This window comes from Plasmodium knowlesi, assembly GCF_000006355.2.
Source record: "Plasmodium knowlesi strain H genome assembly, chromosome: 10".
Classification (NCBI taxonomy): Eukaryota; Apicomplexa; class Aconoidasida; order Haemosporida; family Plasmodiidae; genus Plasmodium; species Plasmodium knowlesi.
Genome location: NC_011911.2, coordinates 662,470 through 683,970, shown reverse-complemented (window position 1 = coordinate 683,970; position 21,501 = coordinate 662,470). Strand labels below are relative to the sequence as shown.

General features: G+C 40.6%; 5 protein-coding genes across 5 annotated transcripts in view; 3 read left to right on the top strand and 2 right to left on the bottom strand.

Moving 5' to 3' along the window:
• Positions 1 to 926: 926 nt before the first annotated feature.
• PKNH_1014600 (WD repeat-containing protein 26, putative) lies at positions 927 to 4,628 on the top strand (the record flags this gene model as incomplete). The annotated part of the gene is made up of 1 exon (XM_039114101.1): positions 927 to 4,628. The coding sequence occupies one exon, from the start codon at positions 927 to 929 to the stop codon at positions 4,626 to 4,628; it is 3,702 nt and encodes a 1,233-aa protein (XP_038969721.1).
• A 1,310-nt stretch (positions 4,629 to 5,938) lies between these two features.
• Positions 5,939 to 7,445, bottom strand: PKNH_1014500 (secreted ookinete protein, putative; the record flags this gene model as incomplete). Its single annotated transcript, XM_002259592.2, has 7 exons — positions 5,939 to 5,958; positions 6,113 to 6,248; positions 6,387 to 6,449; positions 6,659 to 6,675; positions 6,840 to 6,929; positions 7,048 to 7,063; positions 7,164 to 7,445. 7 exons carry the CDS (start codon positions 7,443 to 7,445, stop codon positions 5,939 to 5,941), a joined length of 624 nt encoding a protein of 207 aa, XP_002259628.2.
• Positions 7,446 to 8,651: 1,206 nt separating this feature from the next.
• On the bottom strand, positions 8,652 to 9,771 carry PKNH_1014400 (conserved protein, unknown function; the record flags this gene model as incomplete). The annotated part of the gene is made up of 4 exons (XM_002259591.1): positions 8,652 to 8,928; positions 9,105 to 9,158; positions 9,358 to 9,619; positions 9,744 to 9,771. The coding sequence occupies 4 exons, from the start codon at positions 9,769 to 9,771 to the stop codon at positions 8,652 to 8,654; spliced, it is 621 nt and encodes a 206-aa protein (XP_002259627.1).
• A 2,157-nt stretch (positions 9,772 to 11,928) lies between these two features.
• On the top strand, positions 11,929 to 13,020 carry PKNH_1014300 (conserved Plasmodium protein, unknown function; the record flags this gene model as incomplete). The annotated part of the gene is made up of 1 exon (XM_002259590.1): positions 11,929 to 13,020. The coding sequence occupies one exon, from the start codon at positions 11,929 to 11,931 to the stop codon at positions 13,018 to 13,020; it is 1,092 nt and encodes a 363-aa protein (XP_002259626.1).
• A 4,789-nt stretch (positions 13,021 to 17,809) lies between these two features.
• The window catches only part of PKNH_1014200 (SICAvar, type I), a gene marked incomplete at both ends in the record, with an annotated part of 28,692 nt that continues 25,000 nt past the window's right edge, over positions 17,810 to 21,501 (top strand). Inside the window, 2 exons of the mRNA XM_039114100.1 lie at positions 17,810 to 17,908; positions 18,128 to 18,998. Coding sequence (XP_038969720.1) covers positions 17,810 to 17,908; positions 18,128 to 18,998 — 970 coding nt within the window. The remainder of the gene's footprint in view (positions 17,909 to 18,127; positions 18,999 to 21,501) is intronic.

The window sequence follows — 21,501 nt, the reverse complement described above, 5'->3', positions numbered from 1 at the left end:
AAAGCAGGTATATCTAACAAGTGAAACGAATGAGCGAATCGAACGAATAAAGGCACCTTACCCAGCTGACGAGGTAAATTGGCCATTTTTCACATTGTAAATAAGGTCCAACCGGCAAAACTCATAAACAGAAATTACAAATAAACAAGTACAAATGGACCGAGCAGAATAAGGGAAAAAGCAAAAGTCCCAAATGAAATCATTCAAAAAAGGAACAAGGAAAAAAAAAAGAGGGTGGTGTAAGGTGAATTGTAAAAACTAAAACTTGCCTACGCTGAAGAGCGAAGGAGCCACTTTTTGCGCCTTTTTCCTTTTTTCCCCTTCGTCTTGTATGTTTTCTTACCAACATAAGTGGCACGTACACACGCGTCTCTCTTTGCTCTTTACGTTTAAGCTTATACATATTGATGCTGCACCCGAATAAGGTTTTTCCACTTCGTTTGTCAAACGAGCTTACAGCCCTTAAAGCGTGGATAGAGTAAATTTATGCTTATTACGTGTGTTGCCTTTTTTAGCTGTGTTCCTTGTGTTACTTTTCTTTTCTTTTCTTTTTTTTTTTTTTTTTTTTTTGTGAGAGGGTACGAAAATTTATCCCTTTCTTGCCTGAACGGGTAAGGTAAAATATCGTGATTTTTAGCTATTTTTTTTTTTTTTTTTTTTTTCGTTTTTTTCACAATTCTTACGCCGTCCGTGTAATCCCATCGGCAGCTCCTGTTGCAAACGCATTTCCCATTTTTTCCATCATCCTCCTCCCCCCCTTCCTTTCGCGGATTCTGAGAGGAGGCCCTAGAGAAGGCCACACCTTTGCACACGTAATGATCCCCTCCTCATCCTACCAACGCACACACATATGTGTATAGCTATATAGTGCTTTAATGTGACCCACGACAGCAGATAATAAGTACATCCCCCTTCTCATAATCGTTATGAATGTAACAAGTATCATTAACCGCGAAAAAAGAAAAAGACAGGAGGGAACAAGTCATGTAATTAAGAAAAAATACAAGAACTGGAATATGTTAAATTCTTTGGAAGGGAATACTCAAAATGGAATTGCGTCCACTTCGTTCCGCACGAAGAAGGTACATACAAGTGAGTACACACTTGATGGGGTAGGCAACATATCAAGTAACCACTGCGTAAATTACGATGATTATATTAGTCTAGACAAAGCGACTTCCGCTGGAATGCATGCGTACACACAAGATGGTAGTGCTCTTGTTCCTTTTTGTAATAATCCCGACATGAGTTTGGTCCACTCGCACGAGTCTCCGTTTCATTTGGATGTCGCTGTTGGAGGCGGAGAGGAAGTTTACCGACAGCATGGGGAACGGGAAAAGCAAGGCTGGAAAAATGATCTGAACGGAAATGGAGTGAATAAACTAAAGAGGATCAGGGGCAAAAAACCCACGAGAGGTGAGCTCAAGGGAAATGAGAAGAAAAAAAGGGAAAACGGAGTAGGTGGTAGCCATAGCGCCCATATCCGCAACAGGGGGCACACGAGCAACCATAGCAACTGTAGCAGTCAGAGCAGATGCTATTGCAGCCCGTCCAGCAGTAGCTGTAGTAGCAGCTGCTGCGATAACCGAAGTAGCGACTTCAGCGAAAGCCACGGCAGCCAGGACAGCTACGGCAGCTCAAGCCGCGCCTCCAAAGGAGGAAGAAACCAGAAGCGAAGAAAATTCAGCGAAGGCAATCAGAAACCGAGCAGCGGCGACTGCCTATGGGAAGGGCTCCTAAAAAGAGATGTGATCCTCCTCCTAATACAAGCCATAAAAAACATGGGTTATAAAAAATCAGCAAAACATTTGGAATTAGAAAGTGGTATCGAACTGGAGCAACCAATAGTGAAGGAAATGCACAAGAATGTCCTGGCAGGGAAATGGAAAAATGCAATACGTAACTTGAAAAGGATACGTGTAAATAAAAAAATCACAAAGGCAATTTCCTTCCTACTATATGAACAATGCTTTATAGAATATCTATATGAAGGAAAGCACTTTGCTGCGCTCAGGTGTCTAAGAAACAAGCTAGCCAAGTTTTGCTTCGACGAGGATACCTATAACAGATTGCACGAGTGCACAACTTTTTTTATGTCCATGAATAATGCCCACTTGATAAAAAAGAGAAAACAAAATTACCAGGCCAAGGTGAAGAGTTCACGTAAATTACTGTTTGAAAAAATGAATCGCTTGCTACCTGAACACGTTATTATTCCTCCGAGGAGACTAGCCATTTTGCTCCACCAGTCTCTGAAATACCAGGTGGACAACTGCTTGTTCCATAATAACTTCTCCGACGTGAAGCGCATAAGGGCGCTCCTGCAGGGGAAGGAGGGACCGGAAGAGTTGTATACCGCCAACGGCGCGAAGGCTGCAGATGGAGTAAACGTTACAGATGTTACGGACTCATCCGATCCGAACGACAAAATGCAGAATATGCCGCGATGCAAGCTCACCCCCCCGTGCAGCGCAGCGTGCCAAGCCAAAACCTTAGAATTCAAGAAAGAAGAAAAATTAAATGTTAATATACAGGTTGGCAGTGCCTCCAACCCATGTATAAATACAAAACAGAATACCAACCAGGAGGATGAAATGAACATTTCTGTGAGGGATATCCCTAGGTACCACGAGAACGTGCGGGGTGCATGCTCCATGTATTACCACAAGGCGAATCCCAAGTATAGCCATGCAGACTTCGGAGGGTCAGACGCCTATGTGAGCTTAGACGACACGACCGCAGATAAGGGGATTCCCTGCGAGTTCACCTCCAACGAAACCCTGTTGAACGATCCGCCGCCTGATAAGCCAGACAACTACACCAACACGACCACCCTCCTGTGGGATGACGACCTCCTAGGGGAAAACCAGTTTAACATAACCAGTGGCCAACCCGTAAGAAAGAACACAAAGCTGAAGTGCGTTCAGCTACCTAGAGAGGCAGAGGCGGCGCGCTTCGCACCAGACGGGAAGGTTCACACGCCTCTGACGAGGGAAAGCACGAGCAGCAGCGCATGTGCCCGTGTCAATGCTAGTGAGGACACACTATTCACCAACCCCTTCCCTTGCCTCAAGGAATCTATCGTGAAAAACGCCAAGTCCACGGCATGCAGAAAGTACGCGAAGGTTGCGAGTGACGGGCCCAAAATATGTACCCTGAAGGAATCCAGGAGCGAACAACGAAAGGGAGAGGTTACACTGGGAAAAATTCCAAATGCGTTCATCATCGGAAAACAGAAAATACAGCAGGGGAATGGAATTTCCGGTTCCAGTAATATGATTAATGTGAACGACGATTTTACTAGTACCCAGGAGAAGGAGTTCTTAATCGGTCATGCTGGGGGAAATGAAAGTGACGGAAGTACTACAAAGGGGGAGAGCGCGCCCCTTGAAGGATGCAAGGGTGAAGAAGAGACACTGTATTTTCAAACGGGGGAGGATATCCACAACGTGCGTCTAGAGGGGAAACACGGAGAAAGTGAAATGCGAGAAGAGAGAAGAAGTCAATTTACCAGACAAGACAGAGCTCACAGCGGCATCTACGAGGAGGCTGACAGAAAAACATTTCCCTTATCATTGCTGAAAAACCACCAATGTAAAAAGATAAAGTTGCCTTACTACTGCATCAAAATTTTGCAAGGTCATAAGGATGAGGTGTGGTACGTAAATGTATCGAAGAATGGAAAGTACATTGCGTCGGCAAGTAAAGACAAAAGTATAATTCTTTGGAAAGGCCTTTATCCATTTAACAAGCTAAGGGAATGGAATGGTCATTTGGACGGAGTGAGTTACGTCGTATGGAGTCATAACAGTAAGTACCTAGTATCGGGTTCTAACGATTCTAATATCATCATTTGGAGTCCAAAAAGTAATAAAAAAAAATTAATCTTGACAATGCACAATGGGCCTATCACGTCTATATACTGGTCGAAGGATGACTCTACCATAATATCATCTGCTTTCGATAAAAAAATATATTGCACCAAATTGAACAAAGAATTGAAGGGTTTTTCTATCCTCTACGTCTGGTCCTTTAGTACAAGGATACAAAATTTTGTTTTCACCAACAACGAAAAGTACTTAATTGCCGTTCCGTCTGACAAAAACGTACGGGTAATTGATTTTGCCCTAAAGAAGGAGTTATATATTTTGCCTGAATATGATACCATCACATCTGTCTGTGCTTCTAGTTTGTATAACCATATTCTAGTGAACATAGCTGACCAGAGACCCACTGTAAAATTGTGGGATGTGAAACATAGGTACATTATTCAGACGTATCGAGGACACAAGCAGGGGAGGTTCATTGTGCACTCCACTTTTGGGGGGAAGAAGGAAGACTATGTTATTAGCGGGAGTGAGGACAGTTTAATTTATATTTGGCACAAAACCAAGGGGTTCCTTCTGGACGTGATTAATGGTCATGCGTCCACCGTCAGCATTGCTATATGGCCTCTTGCGAGCTCCAAGTTCCCATACATGGTGTCCGCATCGGATGACCACACCATCATGGTTTGGAACGTGCACCCAAGGGCGACGACTATCCGCAAGGATTCCCGAAGACGACGTAAAAAGTTCGTCCACCCCTTCCTACGCGAGCTCGCCAAGTTTCGCCCGATTGTGCGGTGAAAAATTTGTGTGAGCAAATGCCCTTTAGTTCTTATGCAGTATACCAGAATTTTAACTCAACGCAAGTGCCCACCAGACAGGCATTCTGGATTGCAGCGCACTTTTCACTTTTCCCATTTTTTCAATTATACCCCGTCTTCACACGTCTGAATATATGTAAATGTGTATGTATAATTATGTATACGTGTATGTTTTTTTTTTTTTTTTTTTTTTTTTTTTTTTTTTTTTTTTTTTTTTTTTTTTTTTTTTTGTTACCTCCTCCGAGGAGTACGCGATCCGCCTAATTCTTTGTGTACGCGCGTCGTTCTCCGAGGTCTATATGTGTAGACCCCTGGGGGGGAGGGAAGTGCTCCTCAACGAAATGTTCAAAAATTGCGCAATGAATTAGAAGTAAAATGTTTCATGTGAGGTGCACTTTGTGCCTACCCCATGGGGACTCTTCGAATACAATCACATTTCTGTGGTAGGTGCTGCCCTAAAAGTAGCGCGTGTTATCAGGATGCGCAACCTGCGGAGAAGGTCCAACTGGACGAACACATTATCTCTAAAGAGGGACAACCCTATCGATGGTACCCCTTTTGTTTTCCTTCAAAGTTAAAGAACTTTAAGGAGGCAGACCAGAATGAACAGCTCCGTTGGGCATTGCTCCAGATGGATTTATCACTTAGACACTTTCCCTAAGTTCTTTCATGACGCAGGACGACGAACAAAAAATTGTTGTTCATTTTTAATCCCATATTATTAGCACTATCAAAGCTGAAACATTTTTTTTTTTTCACATACGGCGTGTATCCTCAGGTGCTAATTTGCACCGCATGATAGGCGGAGGAAAAAAAAAAAAAAAAAAAAAAAAAAAATGGAAGATGAATAGGAAACGTAAGCGCAAACAGAAAGACAAAAGACAAGGCAAACCTCAATGCGGAGAGTCATCCCTGCTCACAAATATAGGTTAATCCAGATGAGAAACAGCTGCTATTTTTCCCAGGGAAAACTGTTCAGAGGGACAGAATGACTGTCCTCGATCCGCAGCCCCTTCCCACGGGGAAAGGGTCACGCACATATATGACCCCATATAAATGTGTATGTACATATAAACATGTGACACGAAGGAAGGCACGCTTTGTGCCTCACTACCAGAAGAACAACAAAAAAAGAAAAAAATAAAATGAAATAATAGGCGCGTTCCATTTGCACTTCTTCTTGCCCCTCGCGCATTACCGAGGTAGATTTAAAAATGAAACAGAAAAATATATAACAATTATTCCTCCTTCTTAATGGATGTCTTTTCTTGCTACACACCAGTTGTTCATTCATCTTCTTGTTATTGGGCCTAGTTGTCAATGAGCGCGGCAGATTGGGGGGGGGAAAAGGAAAATTTACGATGGTGGTCATGTAGGAGGGAGGCAAGCCAGCCGGTACGCGGAGCAGAAATGCACAAATTATGATAACAGAGGCGTAAGCAAATCTACGTTAAATATTAGTACCATTTCGCAGAGCCTTCTGACTGAACCGTATACCCTTCGCTTCACCATTTTGAGCATCCTCTTCATCTTTCTCACCGCCAATTTGAACATTGTATGATGTGCTTCCTTGCGGCGTTATATGGTCTTCCTTCTCCAGCTAAAATGTAGGGAGAGCGGTGCGGGTTACAAACCCCATTGGGTTGGTAAGTTATATACACATCCTGGGTGCAACCTTTTTTGGCGCTTTCCCTTTCTGGACAGAAAAGGCAATTCCACCAATGCGCGTCCGCCTAACCGTGTTTAGGGAGTCCAGCATGTTTTCGACTTCTTCCCGTTCTTCCTCCTCCAGACTATCCATCTGCCAAAAAAAGGGGGGAAATACATATGTACATATATGTATATATATATTTATATTACTCGTTATGTGCTGCTCCTACGAAGGCCATGGCCCCCACCCACATGCATGGCACAACATGGGCACCCCGCACCCATCTGTAGACTCTTATTCTAATTTGCTGCAAGGATCTTTCCCTCGTCTCCATCTGAAATGGGCACCCTGTTACTTACCTTCTGAGTATTATCAACTGAATATTTAGGAAGAATAAAGGAGATGTTTATAAAAAAAGGGGGGGGGGGGTTCATGGAAAAAGGGAAAGAAGAAGGAGGATGTAGCGAAAAAAGATATTGAAGGATGTAACACCCTGTATTACGAACTGCTGGTCTCATGTGCGCGCGCATTAGGCCGTACCACTTTCTTCAGGGGAATAAACAGCCGAATGGCTAAGTGTCCACAGGGACGAGGATCTTTTCCTCATTCTTTCCTTTTCCTCCAGCTCATCTGAGTGCAAGGCAAACCAGTATACCGTGAGTGCATGTTCTCGCGGAAACGCAGAACATGTTCTTTCTTGCTCATTTTGCGAGAATTCCCTCTCTCTCGTGCAATTTTCTGGACGCACCTTCCAGGATACTAATCTGCAGAGGAGTCCCCAGAATGGGGAGGAAAAGAAAGAAAAGATGATTACTTTGGAATTAGTTTATTTGTGACAGCATAACCCAATTGGGTTCCTCTTACCTGTCTCTTAATTTCCTGTCGGATCTCCGACATGAGGAACATCAAATCGTTCTTCGTGATGCTCAACTTTTTGGATGGAACTATTTTCAAATTGATTCTGCTGGTAGATGCGGCGACGGGATCACCAGAGGCGCTTTCCTTTATAGGCGTAATCACATTGGCTATGTCTGCGACGCCGGAGAGGATCTCACCGAATGGTAAAATTTCCCCCTTCTCACAATAAATAACAGGCAGCAGCAGATTTACTGAAAAAAACAGAACGAAGAAAAACAAATAGTGCATCTTGAATAGGGGTAGCGGAACAGAAGGTGAAGCCACACTTTCGGAAGACACTTGTCTAAGGAGATGGCACTTATATATATATATTTTTTTTTTTTTTTTTAGGAACAAATGCAAGTTATGCTTTTTTATTCTATGCTGTGATATGCGAAAAGGAGTTATATGAACACATGCAGGTGAACAAATCGTATGTAAAGATTTAACGGAGGACAGAACCGGAACGGACGTATTTACACATATGCGTAGAAAGGTGTTATGTTCTAGGGGGGTAATGGATAGGGGAAGTTGGCAAATTCCATGTCTACATGGATGCGCTCGTACCATATATTGCTAATTGTTGTAAACATATACAAGTGAAAAAATAAAAAAAAAAGGAATAGGAAAAAGGAAAAAAATAAAAATTACGTGTAAGTACACTGGAAGACCACAGCAGAATCCCACTCACGCGGTAGGTGGAAAAGGGAAGTGAACCCTTTTGCCTTGGCGGTTCACCGGGAGGAAGTAACCAGAGAAATTAGCTGCGTGATTGGCTCAATTTGTGACCTCTCCCCCCCTCTAGCTTCTTCTACATAAAATGCACTCTCTTGATGTGCTAGCAGCGAGGACGACAACTTGACCAGGTAAACAAAGTTGAGAACACCAAATGGAGCTCCTTAGCGATTAGCCCACCAATCAGTAGTTACGTCGCGAACAAAGTTGAAGACACGGATATATATATATATATGTATATCCATATGTATATATATATATTTTAATTAGTCATGTTTTGGACATTCCTTAAAAGTATAATCCCCCGTGCAAGTCGATAGCGTTGCGCAGGGGGGTATGGAAAAAAATAAAATAAAAAAGTAAGGCGAAAAATGAAAGCGAAAAAACGGATAAGGGGGTGAAGCGTCCACAAAGGGGAAGGCGATTCACCAAACGGGAAGGAGCAAAATTGTGCAAGTTAAAGCAAAATCGGAAAAAAGTAAAAAATTTTTGTATGAATAGGTCGGGCTGAGGCTCCGTGGCAGCCCTTTGTAGTAAACGACCCAATCGAAGGAGGCAACCAATTTTGATGTCCATGCAGGGAGTCATACTCCATTTGAAGGTGGACACAAATGGTGCGCAAAAAATTAAGGAGAGTGTGATAGAGAAAGTGTGGAAGAAGGAACAACTACTTTGATTTCCCTACGTCGCTTGTACTTCCTGCACTTCAGTCTCAGTTGGCTAAATCCAGTCGATACACTCATTCTTATACTGCCGAGCCTTCACCTTTGCCGCCTTTACCATTTCGGGCGTTACCTCGTTCATCTTGAAAACCCTGTCGGCGGGAGCAGCAGTTCCGTCTTCAAAGTTCACCTGACTATGCATCATGACCAGGTCTATGTCCCCAATTTGTGTGCGGAAGGGAGTCGAGTAATAATAATAGTCGACGGTCGTGCCTGGCGTGAGTTCCTTCAAATTTGGAGTGGACGTCTTGGTGGTTTTGTAGTAATCGTAAACCCTGTAAAAGGTGTCCGTACGAGCAAAATGTGAGAACAGGTCGATACAATATATACATGTCGTCAATGAAGGTTCAGATATGCGCATGTTTGTCTCTGCGCAATTGCGTATATGGCCGGGGACAGGAAAGGTGCGCGTTTCACCCACCATCCAGCCATGTGTGCATGCAGAACTCACCACGTGCAAGTATCCGTCGTCAACATCCTCATGCCATTATCTGAAATCCCATGTCTGCAGAAGGGGGAAGGAACAACATGTCTTAATACAAGGAGAGAGCACTGCCAGCATGGAGAAACCCAAAATAGGGGGAGGAAAAAGAAAAGTAGGAGACTGAAGTATTAGTCCAGTCTATTTTACACTCATAAAGAGGACTGTAGCTGTTTCTCTAAATCGCATGTGTTCCTTTTGTGTATATCTGTAGGGCTATTACTTTAGAAATCTTTCCATCTGCTGAACTGTATATTGGTCGCTAGAATTTTGCAGAAACATTCTGTACTTATTTGCTTTGTCATCATCCGTACCGATAGTAGCAGAATCCGTGTCTCCTATGAATAAGGCAGCTGATGTAGAGGGGTTGCCCGGTTCGCCCGCTGATTCGAGCTTGGCCGAATTGGATGTCCCTTTAGGCGTGTCCGCCTTCTGATCCTTGCTGGACGTATCCGATATACCTCCCCGCTGGGAGCTCACGTTATCTGCGGATGAGTCCATCGGGAAGGGGGAAAACGCGATAAAAGCCATTATCAATGAACGAGTGTGCATGTACGGATGGAATGTCGTGAAGTGACTCTCCATGCTCCATTCTGTCACGATTATTACCTTTATTGGGCAAGTCTACGGCGTCCATTGTAGGTAGTATAAATATATAATGCAAAAGGTCTATGTGTGTATGTGTTGGCGTATTGACGAAGGAGTGAGTTAAGAAAAAGTTTGCATGGAAGAATGAACTTAACGATTGGACATAAAGATATAACGCTCAAGAAGTTTATCACGAAATATGAGTTCTTATCACTCGTCCGTAGGAAGGAAAGGGAGAATTGTCGCAGTAGGGCAGAAGCGGGTGTTGTGCTATATGTGGTGGGTGATGGATGGTGTAGCTTTTAACGTGTTAAAGCAGAAAGAGAGAAGCCAACATTCTTGGAATGGATTGATTCGTTAGTCCTTTTGTTGTTCAATTTTGTCTTAGTTCAGGAAAGGGCAAAAAATATAACCAAAAAATGGGGACATTTTTCATAACATGTGTTATTTTACGGCTGTTTGTAGGTGTACCAAAATATTAAGGAAAAAAGAAAAAAAAAAAAAAAAACAGGAAAAATAGCTATTATTTTATTTTTTTTTTTAGAACAAAGTATTTATTTATTACAGCATTTTTTTTTTAATTCGAAAAGAAAAAAGCTTTTTTTTTTTTTTTTTCTTCCTGCATGTTCAGGTAAAATATACGAAAAACAGAAAAAAAAAAAAAGAAAATGGCTAGTTTACTACAACTGAGAGTGCTACCGGCGTTTGTTTAGACACGCCTCTATTTTTTGTTGGTCTCTCTCGGGGAGAAGCGTTGTGCGCTTAAGAGCGTAACAGAGTGTGTTGTTCTTTAAAGACAAGCCACCAGTTAGCTGCAGAACGTTAGTGCGCCTGGACATGGGCATGTGCATGTGCATGTGCATGTGCACGTGCACTCACAAGGAATGGCTGTATGTGTGCACACTGTCATTCTTCCCGTCCACGCGTGAACAGGCAACAGGTGGGAGTACGCTATTTACTCCTACGTGTGCATGTAAGGAAGAGTGCCCACGAAGTGGGAGTCCCCGGTTTTTATGAGCTTTCCGGGAAGAAAAAAAATGGAATGGCCTCGTCTGCCCCTTTGGTAAAAGATGAAAAAGTTAAGAACCAGGAAATTCGTTATGCGGTTTCACCATTCCATGGGAACGGAATTGTGAAGTGCTTGGAACTTTTCGTTTTTTCCAGCACATGGTGATGGGGAAAGTAACAAGTATGCGGAACTCGCGAGTAGGAGCCACATTCCTTTAGGAGCCCCTTCTAACTACCTTTGTCCCCTATACACATTCACGCGAGGATGAACCTTCTCTTAAATGATGTGCCTAAAATTATTAACAGCTAAGGAGAGGGGAAACCCCATTAGTGTGGTTGTCGAGTAAACAGAATGATAGCACTACTCTTGGAAGTCGCATCAGGGCGACGGTTCTCGCGAAAAGTGTTCCCCAAGCATGAAGCTGAGAGGTCCTTATTTCTCAGTTCACCGAAGAGCATTATTTTCGGAAGGGAAAAAAAAAATATATCCTATATTTTGTCACATACCGCGCGAACTTCTCGCAAGAGTACACCTAATATTGTTGGGAGCTGTATGGTTTATTATTATTTTTTTTTTTTTTAACTTCACCTTTTTTTCGTCCATTTTCGGCACAGCTATAGGATACACGAAAAAGAGGAAAAAAAGAAAGTTTAAAGGGAGGGAGAAGAAGAAGGAATTAAGGAAAAAAATAAAATAAGTAAAAAGAAAAAAAAAAAAAAAAAAAAAAGAAGGAAAGGAATGGTGTAGGATGTCACAACATAAGGCAGAGTGACGGGGAGAAAAGGAATCATGGGGAACAGTTAACACAAAGGAGGAACGTAAGAACAGGGAGAAGGAGAAATGCGCTTTAAGGGGAAAAGTGCGCGAACTGGCTAACTGCCCAACTGGTAACTGCCCAACTGGTAACTGCCCAACTGGTAACTGCCCAACTGGTAACTGCCCAACTGGTAACTGCCCAACTGGTTGGTGGGGAACCAAAGAGTATAGCCGACCAAAATGAATGGGAATGGTAAAGCGACCTTTTGGGAACCCAATTGGAAGTTACCCTGAATCCACCACTCATAGTCCGCCAAAGGTAAACAAACCATTTAAAAGGGAAAGAAAGAAGGAGTGCCTTGGCAAATATTCAAAAATCGCCCAAGTCCGCTCGTCTTTTAAAGAATAGGCACGCACATGTGAAGACGCACGTATTTATGTATGTACCTACGTGGGTGTGCCCATCGTCCTTCCTTGCCCCACGGGGAAGGCACCATGCAAGAACAAACGAGCTTCCAAAAGAAAAAATCGCAGAACAGGAAAAACGACCTGAGTGAAGCACAAATGAACCAAAGAATTAAAAACATCAGTTTGACCAAGCGGTTAATATCATATGAGCGGTACATCAATGCTATACCAAAGGAGGAGAGAAGGGAAGATATGAAAAATGATTGGCACCCCGAGACTCCACGAATTAAGAAGAATGTCAGCTTGTCCCAATGGAATAAAGAAATGAAAAAATGGAGGAAACAGGTACACGCATGGGGGAACATGTCTGAGGGGATGCACAAATACATTTGTAATTTGCCCCCTTCGGAGAAGTATAATTATTTATCCAAGTTAAAGTTGCCTGAACTGAGTCCAGGAGAAATTGCAATTTTGAGAAAAAGAAATGAACAAATTGCAACTAGGGCGTTAAGGAATATTGTACAAGGAGACAACGTTGATAACAACAACGTCGATAAGAACAACGTTGACAACAACAACATCGGTAACGACTACAATGATGATAACAGCAACGTCGATATCAGCAACGTCGATATCAACAACGTCGATAACAACAACGTTGACAACAACAACATCGGTAACGACTACAATGATGATAATGGTGATGGTGAGGGGCACCGGGGGAGCTTCCATCACATACTGGATAAACCGCTTTTATTTTTGCCTCACAATTTTAGTGGCACCATATTAAATAACGAATTTGTGGTTATTAAGCAGGAGGCCTTGGAAAACTCCCTCCAATCATTAAGGAAAAATTATGAAGAGAAATATCGCCCCCTGTATGAGAAATATCGTGCCTTATATCTATCACCTTCCAGCGTTGACAATAACCGGAAGGAACAATCCCAAACCGGCGACATTACAGTTCTTGCCACAAGAGCGAAAGGTGTATCGGCTAATGATGAGATAAAGGCGTACATGCAGAACCGAGAGAAGGCGAAAGTTTCCCAGTGCCTTTGCCCAGTTTATGTAAAGTGTACCACTAGAAGTAGCTGCCGGGAAAGTAAAATGAAAAAAAGGTTTTAAATGCCAAGTGTGTGGGGAAAAAAGCAGGAAAAGAAAAAAAAAAGAAAAAAAAAAAAAGGAAGATGTGTCTTCTGGGAAAATGTTCCCCCTATGAGGGCATGTCCTCCATTTGGTCGCACGGAAAGGGGGGCGGGGCTGAATGTCTCATTCTGTTTAGATATCCACCTTTAGAAGTTTGGCAATGTGCTGTCGGCCTACCTTTACCCTATATGAGCATCCATTTTGATGAGCATATAAACTTTGGGAAAAAAAAAAAAAAAAAAAAAGGAAAGAAGGATTCTTTCTTCTACCTTTATTTCTTACTTTATTTGTAACATTCTCTTTTTTAGTGAAAATTAAAAAATGTTTATTTAATTTTTTTTTTTGTTTTTGTATAAACTCACAAACATATGTGAGACCAAAAAAAAAATATTGTAATTTGTCCGAGCGCAGTTCCTTATTTATTTTTTTTTTTTTCTATTATTTCATCTGTTGTGTTGTAAGGGATATCGTTGTTTCCTCTAGTTAGGTTGCCTTAGTTTCCGGTTTCGTGCCTGTGTTCAAGAACTTTTTCCTTCTCCTTCCCTCTTAAAACACCTAAACACAAAAGCTTACTTCTTTGCCCCTGAAACATTAACCCTTAACTCGAAATCCGAAACCTAATTTCCACACCATGGAATCTTCTTTTCATTCTTTCTTTTCATTCTCCTTTCCTCCTTTTCATTCTCCTTTCCTCCTTTTCATTCTCCTTTCCTCCTTTTCATTCTCCTTTCCTTATTTTCCTTCTGCTTTCTTTTTTTCTCTTAAACCCTTCTTGATACTCCTTTTTTTCTTTGTGAAACCTTATTCTGTTCTCCCTTAAAAGGTCTTTCTCTTCTCCCTTAAACTTTCTTTCCTTATCCTCCTTCAGGAAACCTTCTTTCCTTTACCCCTAAACCTTCTTCCTTTTCCCCCTTTAAACCTTCCTTCTCCTTCCCCCTAAACCTTCTTTCCTTCCCCCTAAACCTTCCTTCTCCTTCCTCCTAAAACGTTCTTTCATTTCCTTATTAGACCTTCTTTCCTTCCTTCCCAATAAACCTTCTTTCTCCTTCCCCCTAAACACTCCTTCCTTCTCCTTCCCCCTAAACAAAACATTCCTTCCCCCCCCCTAAGTACTCTTTCATTTCCCCCCCCCTAAGTAGTCTTTCCTTCCTCCTAAATCTTCTTTCCTTTTCCTTCCTTCTCCTCCCGTAAACTTGCCTTCTTTCTTTGAACCTCCTTTAGAAACCTTCTTTTTCTTTCCTTTCTCTCCCTTAAACTACCTTCTTTCTCTTCCCTTTGAAAACCTTCTTCCCCTCCAATTTTTAAAACCTTCCTTCTTTTCCTTACCTTCTCCTCTATAAAAGAAATTAAAAAAAAAAAAATTTTTAACTTCTTCTTCCCTTCCCTCACTTAAGGACGTTAAAATAACAGGACATATGTTATTGTGGTTCTGAAGAAAACGAGGAAAAAGAACCTTCTTCTTTCCTTCCCTCCTTCTGGAAACCTTTTTTCTTTTTCCCTCCCTTAAAACCTATAAAAAGAAAAGGTTCCTTCTTCCCCCTTAGGGTGGCTAAGTACCAGGTCATATTGTTATTCTAATAATCGAGGAGAAAAGAACATTCCTCTTTCCATCCCTCCTTCTGGAAACCTTCTTTTCTTCTTTTCCTCAAAGGAAAAAATAAAAAAAAAAAGAGGAACCTCTCACCTTCCCTTCCCTCTCCCCTTAAGGAGGTAAGTAGCAGGCCATATATTATTGTTCTAATAATATAGGAAAGAACCTTTCCTTCATACTTCTTTCTTTTCTTTTCTTTTTAACCTTCTTTCTTTCTTCTTTTCAAACCTTCTTTCCTTTTATGAAGAAGCTGGCTGGAAGAAAAAAAAGAAAAGAAGAAAGGAAAGGAACGAAATAATAAAGAAAAGAAAAGAAAGGAACGGAACGAAATAGAAAAGAAAAGAAGAAGAAAGGAACGGAATAGAAAAGAAGAAAAGGAACGGAACGGAGAAGAAGAAAAGAAGAAAAGAAGAAAAGAAAAAAGGAACGAAATAGAGGAGGAACGGAATAGAAAAGAAGAAAGGAACAGAAAAGAAAGAAAAAGAAGGAACGAAATAAAGAAAAGAAAAAGGAACGGAATAGGAATAAAGGCAGTAGAACGAAATAGAGGAGGAAGGAACGGAATAAAGAAAAGAAAAGAACGAAATAGAAAGGAACGAAATAAAGAAAAGAAGAAAAGGAACGGAATATAGAAGAAGAAGAAAGGAACGGAATAGAAAAGAAAGGAACGGAATAGAAAAGAAAGGAACGAAATAGAAAAGAAGAAAAGAAAGGAACAGAATAGAAAAGAAAAGAAAGGAACAAATAGAAAAGAACCAATAGAGAAGAAAAGAAGAAAGGAACGAAATAGAAAAGAAAGGAACGGAACGAATAGAAAAGAAAAGAAGAAAGAGAACGAAATAAAGAAAAGAAGAAAAAGAAAGGAACGGAATAGAAAAGAAGAAGAAAGGAACGAAATAGAACACGGAAGAACGAAGTAGAGGAGGAACGAAATAAAGAAAAGAAGAAAAGAAGAAAAGAAGAAAAGAAGAAAAGAAGAAAAGAAGAAAAGAAGAAAGGAACGAAATAGAAAAAAAGAAGAAAGAAAAGAAGAAAACAAGGAAGAAAGAAGGACGGTTAAACGTGGAAGGAAAAAAAAAAAAAGAAAAGGCTTAGGAGGAAAGAAGTTTCTCAAAAGAAGATATTTAGAGTGAGTTTTGGCGAGCGCGTAACCGGTGAACCGGTAACGAGGTAACAAGGTAACCGGTAACAGGAAGTAACCGGTAACAGGTAAACCGGTAACGGGTAACAGGTAAACCGGTAACGAGGTAACCGGTAACGAGGTAAACCGGTAACGAGGTAAACCGGTAACGAGGTAAACCGGTAACAGGAAGTAAGCGGTAACAGGAAGTAACCGGTAACAGGAAGTAACCGGTAACGAGGTAAACCGGTAACGAGGTAAACCGGTAACAGGAAGTAACCGGTAACAGGAGGTAAACCGGTAACAGGAGGTAACTGGTAACAGGAAGTAACCGGTAACAGAAGTAACCGGTAACAGGAGGTAACCGGTAACAGGAGGTAACCGGTAACGGGTAAACGGGTAAACGGGTAAACCGGTAACGAGGTAAACCGGTAACAGGAAGTAACCGGTAACAGGAGGTAAACCGGTAACAGGAGGTAACTGGTAACAGGAAGTAACCGGTAACAGAAGTAACCGGTAACAGGAGGTAACCGGTAACAGGAGGTAACCGGTAACGGGTAAACGGGTAAACGGGTAAACCGGTAACAGGTAAACCGGTAACGAGGTAACCGGTAACAGGAGGTAACTGGTAACAGGAAGTAACCGGTAACAGAAGTAACCGGTAACAGGAGGTAACCTATAACCTGTAATTGAAAGGAGAAAAAAAAGAAAAAGAAAAAGGAAGAATATAGTCGTAGTTTGAAGGAGTAGTTTCAAAAGAAGTAGTTCCCAAAAGGAGTAGTTTCAAAAGAAGTAGTTTGAAGGAGTAGTTTCCAAAGAAAGTAGTTTGAAGGAGTAGTTTCAAAAGGAGTAGTTTCCAAGGAGTAGTTTGAAAAGGAGTAGTTTCATAAGAAGTAGTTTCCAAAAGAAGTAGTTCCAAAAAAAGTAGTTTCCAAAAGTAGTAGTTCCGGAAAAAGTAGTTCCAAGTAGTTTCAAGGAAGAAAAAATATATATATATATATATATATATATATATATGTATGTATGTCGAATTCAAAGGATATATATAGAAGAATATTTTTGCAAAAAGAAAAAAAAAGAAAAAAAAGTGTGTGGGGAGTGCTGGAGAAGAGGAGAAGGAAAGAATATATATATATATAGTTTTTTCTTAAATTGTATATATAATATATATATAATATATGTATAATATATGTATATAACATATACATAATATATATATAATATATGTATAATATATGTATAATATATATATAATATATGTATAATATATGTATAATGTATATATAATATATGTATAATATATGTATATAACATATACATAATATATATATAATATATGTATAATATATGTATAATATATATATAATATATGTATAATATATGTATAATGTATATATAATATATGTATAATATATGTATAAGGTATATATAATATATGTATAATATATGTATATAACATATACATAATATATATATAATATATGTATAATATATGTATAATATATATATAATATATGTATAATATATGTATAATGTATATATAATATATGTATAATATATGTATATAACATATACATAATATATATATAATATATGTATAATATATGTATAATATATATATAATATATGTATAATATATGTATAATGTATATATAATATATGTATAATATATGTATAAGGTATATATAATATATGTATAATATATGTATATAACATATACATAATATATATATAATATATGTATAATATATGTATAATATATATATAATATATGTATAATATATGTATAATGTATATATAATATATGTATAATATATGTATATAACATATACATAATATATATATAATATATGTATAATATATGTATAATATATATATAATATATGTATAATATATGTATAATGTATATATAATATATGTATAATATATGTATATAATATATACATAATATATATATAATATATGTATAATATATATATATATATTTTCTTTATATACTATATATAATATATAGTATATAATTTTTTCTTCTTTGACGGCGAAGACATACAACAATCATGACACCACCAGCAGCAGGGGGCAGTAGTGGATTGTTGCAGGGTTGGTTGGAGGCATTGTTGAAGGATAAGGCGGCGGCAGATATAACTAGTATTGAAGTAAGTAAATATAAATGGGGAATAAGGAAAAAGGGGGAACAACAACCCCGCCACCCCACAGGGGGAGGGGGTTGCTGTTGCTGTGCAAAGAGGCGGACTTGGGCAACTCTATATATATTTTCACATATATATATGTATATATGTATATGTATGCATATGTATGTGTATATATGTATATGTATGCACACCTTACTTCTTTCTTTACTTTTTATGTTGTAGGATGATTTGCGTAAGGATTTGGAGAAAACATGGGAGGAATTGCAGAACTGGGTGATGAGGAGTAAGGAATCTGATGAAATACAGGGCCTCTGTGCGGACGTGGCTGGGTCGTGGGGAGGAGGGGCTGAGAAGGCTTTGAAGGAGATGTGTAAAGGTGTTGCCGAAATTAGATACTTCATAAGTGGCGCAGACGCGAAGTTTGTGGGTAGGGGGGGGGTGCGGGATGACATATCTTCTGAGGAACTCACTCCCGATAAAGCTTATGCACGTTGTATTGTCGGAGCTGTCGCTCTGAACGAACTGTACGGATATCATTGTTATTTAGGTAATATTATAAAGAAGGTCCAGACAGAGATGGAGGGGAAATTAAGGGGACACTTGGAGAAGGAGCAACGTGGAGGGCAGTTGAATAAATGTAAAAACATTGACCTCCCCGCTTTAATGTTCGGTAAATCAATTCTTCAGGAAAAAATCAAACAATGGGCGGACACAGAGAGAGTGAGGCGAACAGGGGGTCCCCGGAGGATGTGGTTGCCCTGGTCTCAATGGCCAACGGTCTGTAAAGAGCAGAAGAGTGACCAAGGGAATTTGCAGCAACAGAGAAAAGAGAATGCCCCAATTATGACATCATTTCTACAAGTGGGCGATGATAGTGGTAGTAGTAGTAGTACTGCTGCTCAACCATCCATACAGGACGTATTAGTTAATGACGCCTACACCATACCACAGGAAAAATTTCAAAAAGCACTTTCTACAGCAATACAGAGTGCCACTAGTGCCAGTAATGGTGCTCCTGGTGGCATTATTAACTCCGCTGAATTAACGAAGGCAATAATGGAGAACGCAGAGAAGGAATCTAAGAAAAATATAGGTAAGTGTCTTATTATTAATATATTAATAGTGTATCACATCACTAATGTATCAGACCATTAATACATTAATACATTATTAATATAATACATCATTAATGTATTCCATCATTAATATATTAATATATTACATTAATACATTATTACATCATTAATATATTATTAATATATTACATCATTAATACATTATTAATATATTACATCATTAATGTATTAGTGTATTACATTATTAGTGTATTACATTATTAGTGTATTACATTATTAGTGTATTAATGTATTACATCATTAATATATTAATAATATATTAATGTATTAATGTAATAGATTATTAATGTAATAAGAAGTAAAGGAAAGGAAAAGGAAGTGGAAGGAAAGGGAATGAAGGAGGGGGCAGGAAGGAGAAGGAAGGGTAAAGGAAAGGGAATGAAGGAAGGGGAAAAGAAAGGAGGGTGAAGGAAGGAAAGGAGAAGGGGAAAGGAAGAAAGGGGAAGGAAAGGGAATGAAGGAAAGGAAAAGGGACTAAGGAAAGGAAAGGAAAGGAAAAGAGGAGGAAAGAAAAAGAAAGGGGAAGGAAAGAGGAAGGGGAAGGAATGAAGGAAAGGGAAGGGGAAGGAGAATGAAGGGGAAGGAAAGAGGAAAGAGAAGGAAAGAGAAGGAAAGAGAAGGAAAGAGAAAGGGAAAGGAAGGAAAAGAGGAAGGAAAAGAGAAGGAAAAGAGAAGGAAAGAGAAAGAATGAGAAGGGAAGGAAAGGAAAGGAAAGGAAAGGAAAGGAAAGGAAAGGAAAGGAAAGGAAAGGAAAGGAAAGGAAAGGAATAAGGGGAAGGAATGAAGGAGGGGGAAGGAACGAAGGAGGGGGAAGGAATGAAGGAGGGGGAAGGAATGAAGGAGGGGGAAAGAATGAAGGAAAGGGAAGGAATGAAGGAGGGGGTCAGGGTTTAGGAGTAAGGTTCCAGGGTTTAGGAGTATGGTTCCGGGGATAGCTTTAGTTTTTTTAAGGGGGGGGAAAGAAGGAAAGAACTCCTCGCAGACAGGAACCGGATACTACGGGTCGGCCTGATGGTCGGAACCGGATGGTAGTAACCGGATGGTAGAAGCCGGATGGTATGAACCGGATGGTAGGAACCGGATGGTATGAACCGGATGGTAAAGACCGGATAGTATGAACCGGATGGTAAAAACCGGATAGTATGAACCGGATGGTATGAACCGGATGGTATGAACCGAATAGTAGGAACTGGATGGTATGAACCGGATGGTATGAACCGGATAGTATAAACCGGATAGTATGAACTGGATCGTATGAACCGCATGGTATTAACCGGATGGTATTAACCGGATGGTGGGAACTGCATGGTGAGAACTGGATGGTGGAGACTGGATGGTGTAGACTGGATGTTGGGGACTGGATGGTGGGAACGGGATGGTGGGAACGGGATGGTGGAGACTGGATGGTGGAGACTGGATGTTGGGAACTGGATGGTATAAACCGGATGGTAAGAACCGGATGGTATAAACCGGATGGTATGAACCGGATGGTATGAACCGGATGGTAGTAACCGGATGGTAGTAACCGGATGGTATGAACTGGATGGTGGGAACAGGATGGTATGAGCCGGATGGTATGAACCGGATGGTATGAACCAGATGGTATGAACCAGATGGTACGAACGGGATGGTAGTAGCCGGATGGTAGTGACCGGATGGTAGTAACCGTAAGGTGGGAACTGGATGGTAGGAACCGGATGGTATGAACTGGATGGTGGAGACTGGATGGTGGAGACTGGATGGTGGAGACTGGATGGTGGAGACTGGATGGTGGAGACTGGATGGTGGAGACTGGATAGTGGAGACTGGATGGTGGAGACTGGATGGTGGAGACTGGATGGTGGGAACTGCATGGTAGTAACTGGATGGTGGAGAATGGATGGTGGAGACTGGATGGTGGAGACTGGATGGTGGAGACTGGATGTTGGGAACTGGATGGTGGAGACTGGATGGTGGAGACTGGATGGTGGAGACTGGATGGTATGGACCGGATGGTGGGAACGGGATGGTAGTTACCGGATGGTAGACACCGGATGATAGAAACCGGATGGTATGAACCGGATAGTATGAACTGGGTGGTATGAACATGATGGTATGAGCCGGATGGCAGGGAAGCATCCCAGCATCCCTCCCGGGAGGGGTAGGAAAAAACTCCTCGAAGACGAAAAACCGGATACTACATACTAACCCGATGGTATGAACTGGATGGTATGAACTGGATGGTATGAACTGGATGGTATGAACTGGATGGTATGAACTGGATGGTATGAACTGGATGGTATGAACTGGATGGTATGAACTGGATGGTATGAACTGGATGGTATGAACTGGATGGTATGAACTGGATGGTATGAACTGGATGGTATGAACTGGATGGTATGAACTGGATGGTATGAACTGGATGGTATGAACTGGATGGTATGAACTGGATGGTATGAACTGGATGGTATGAACTGGATG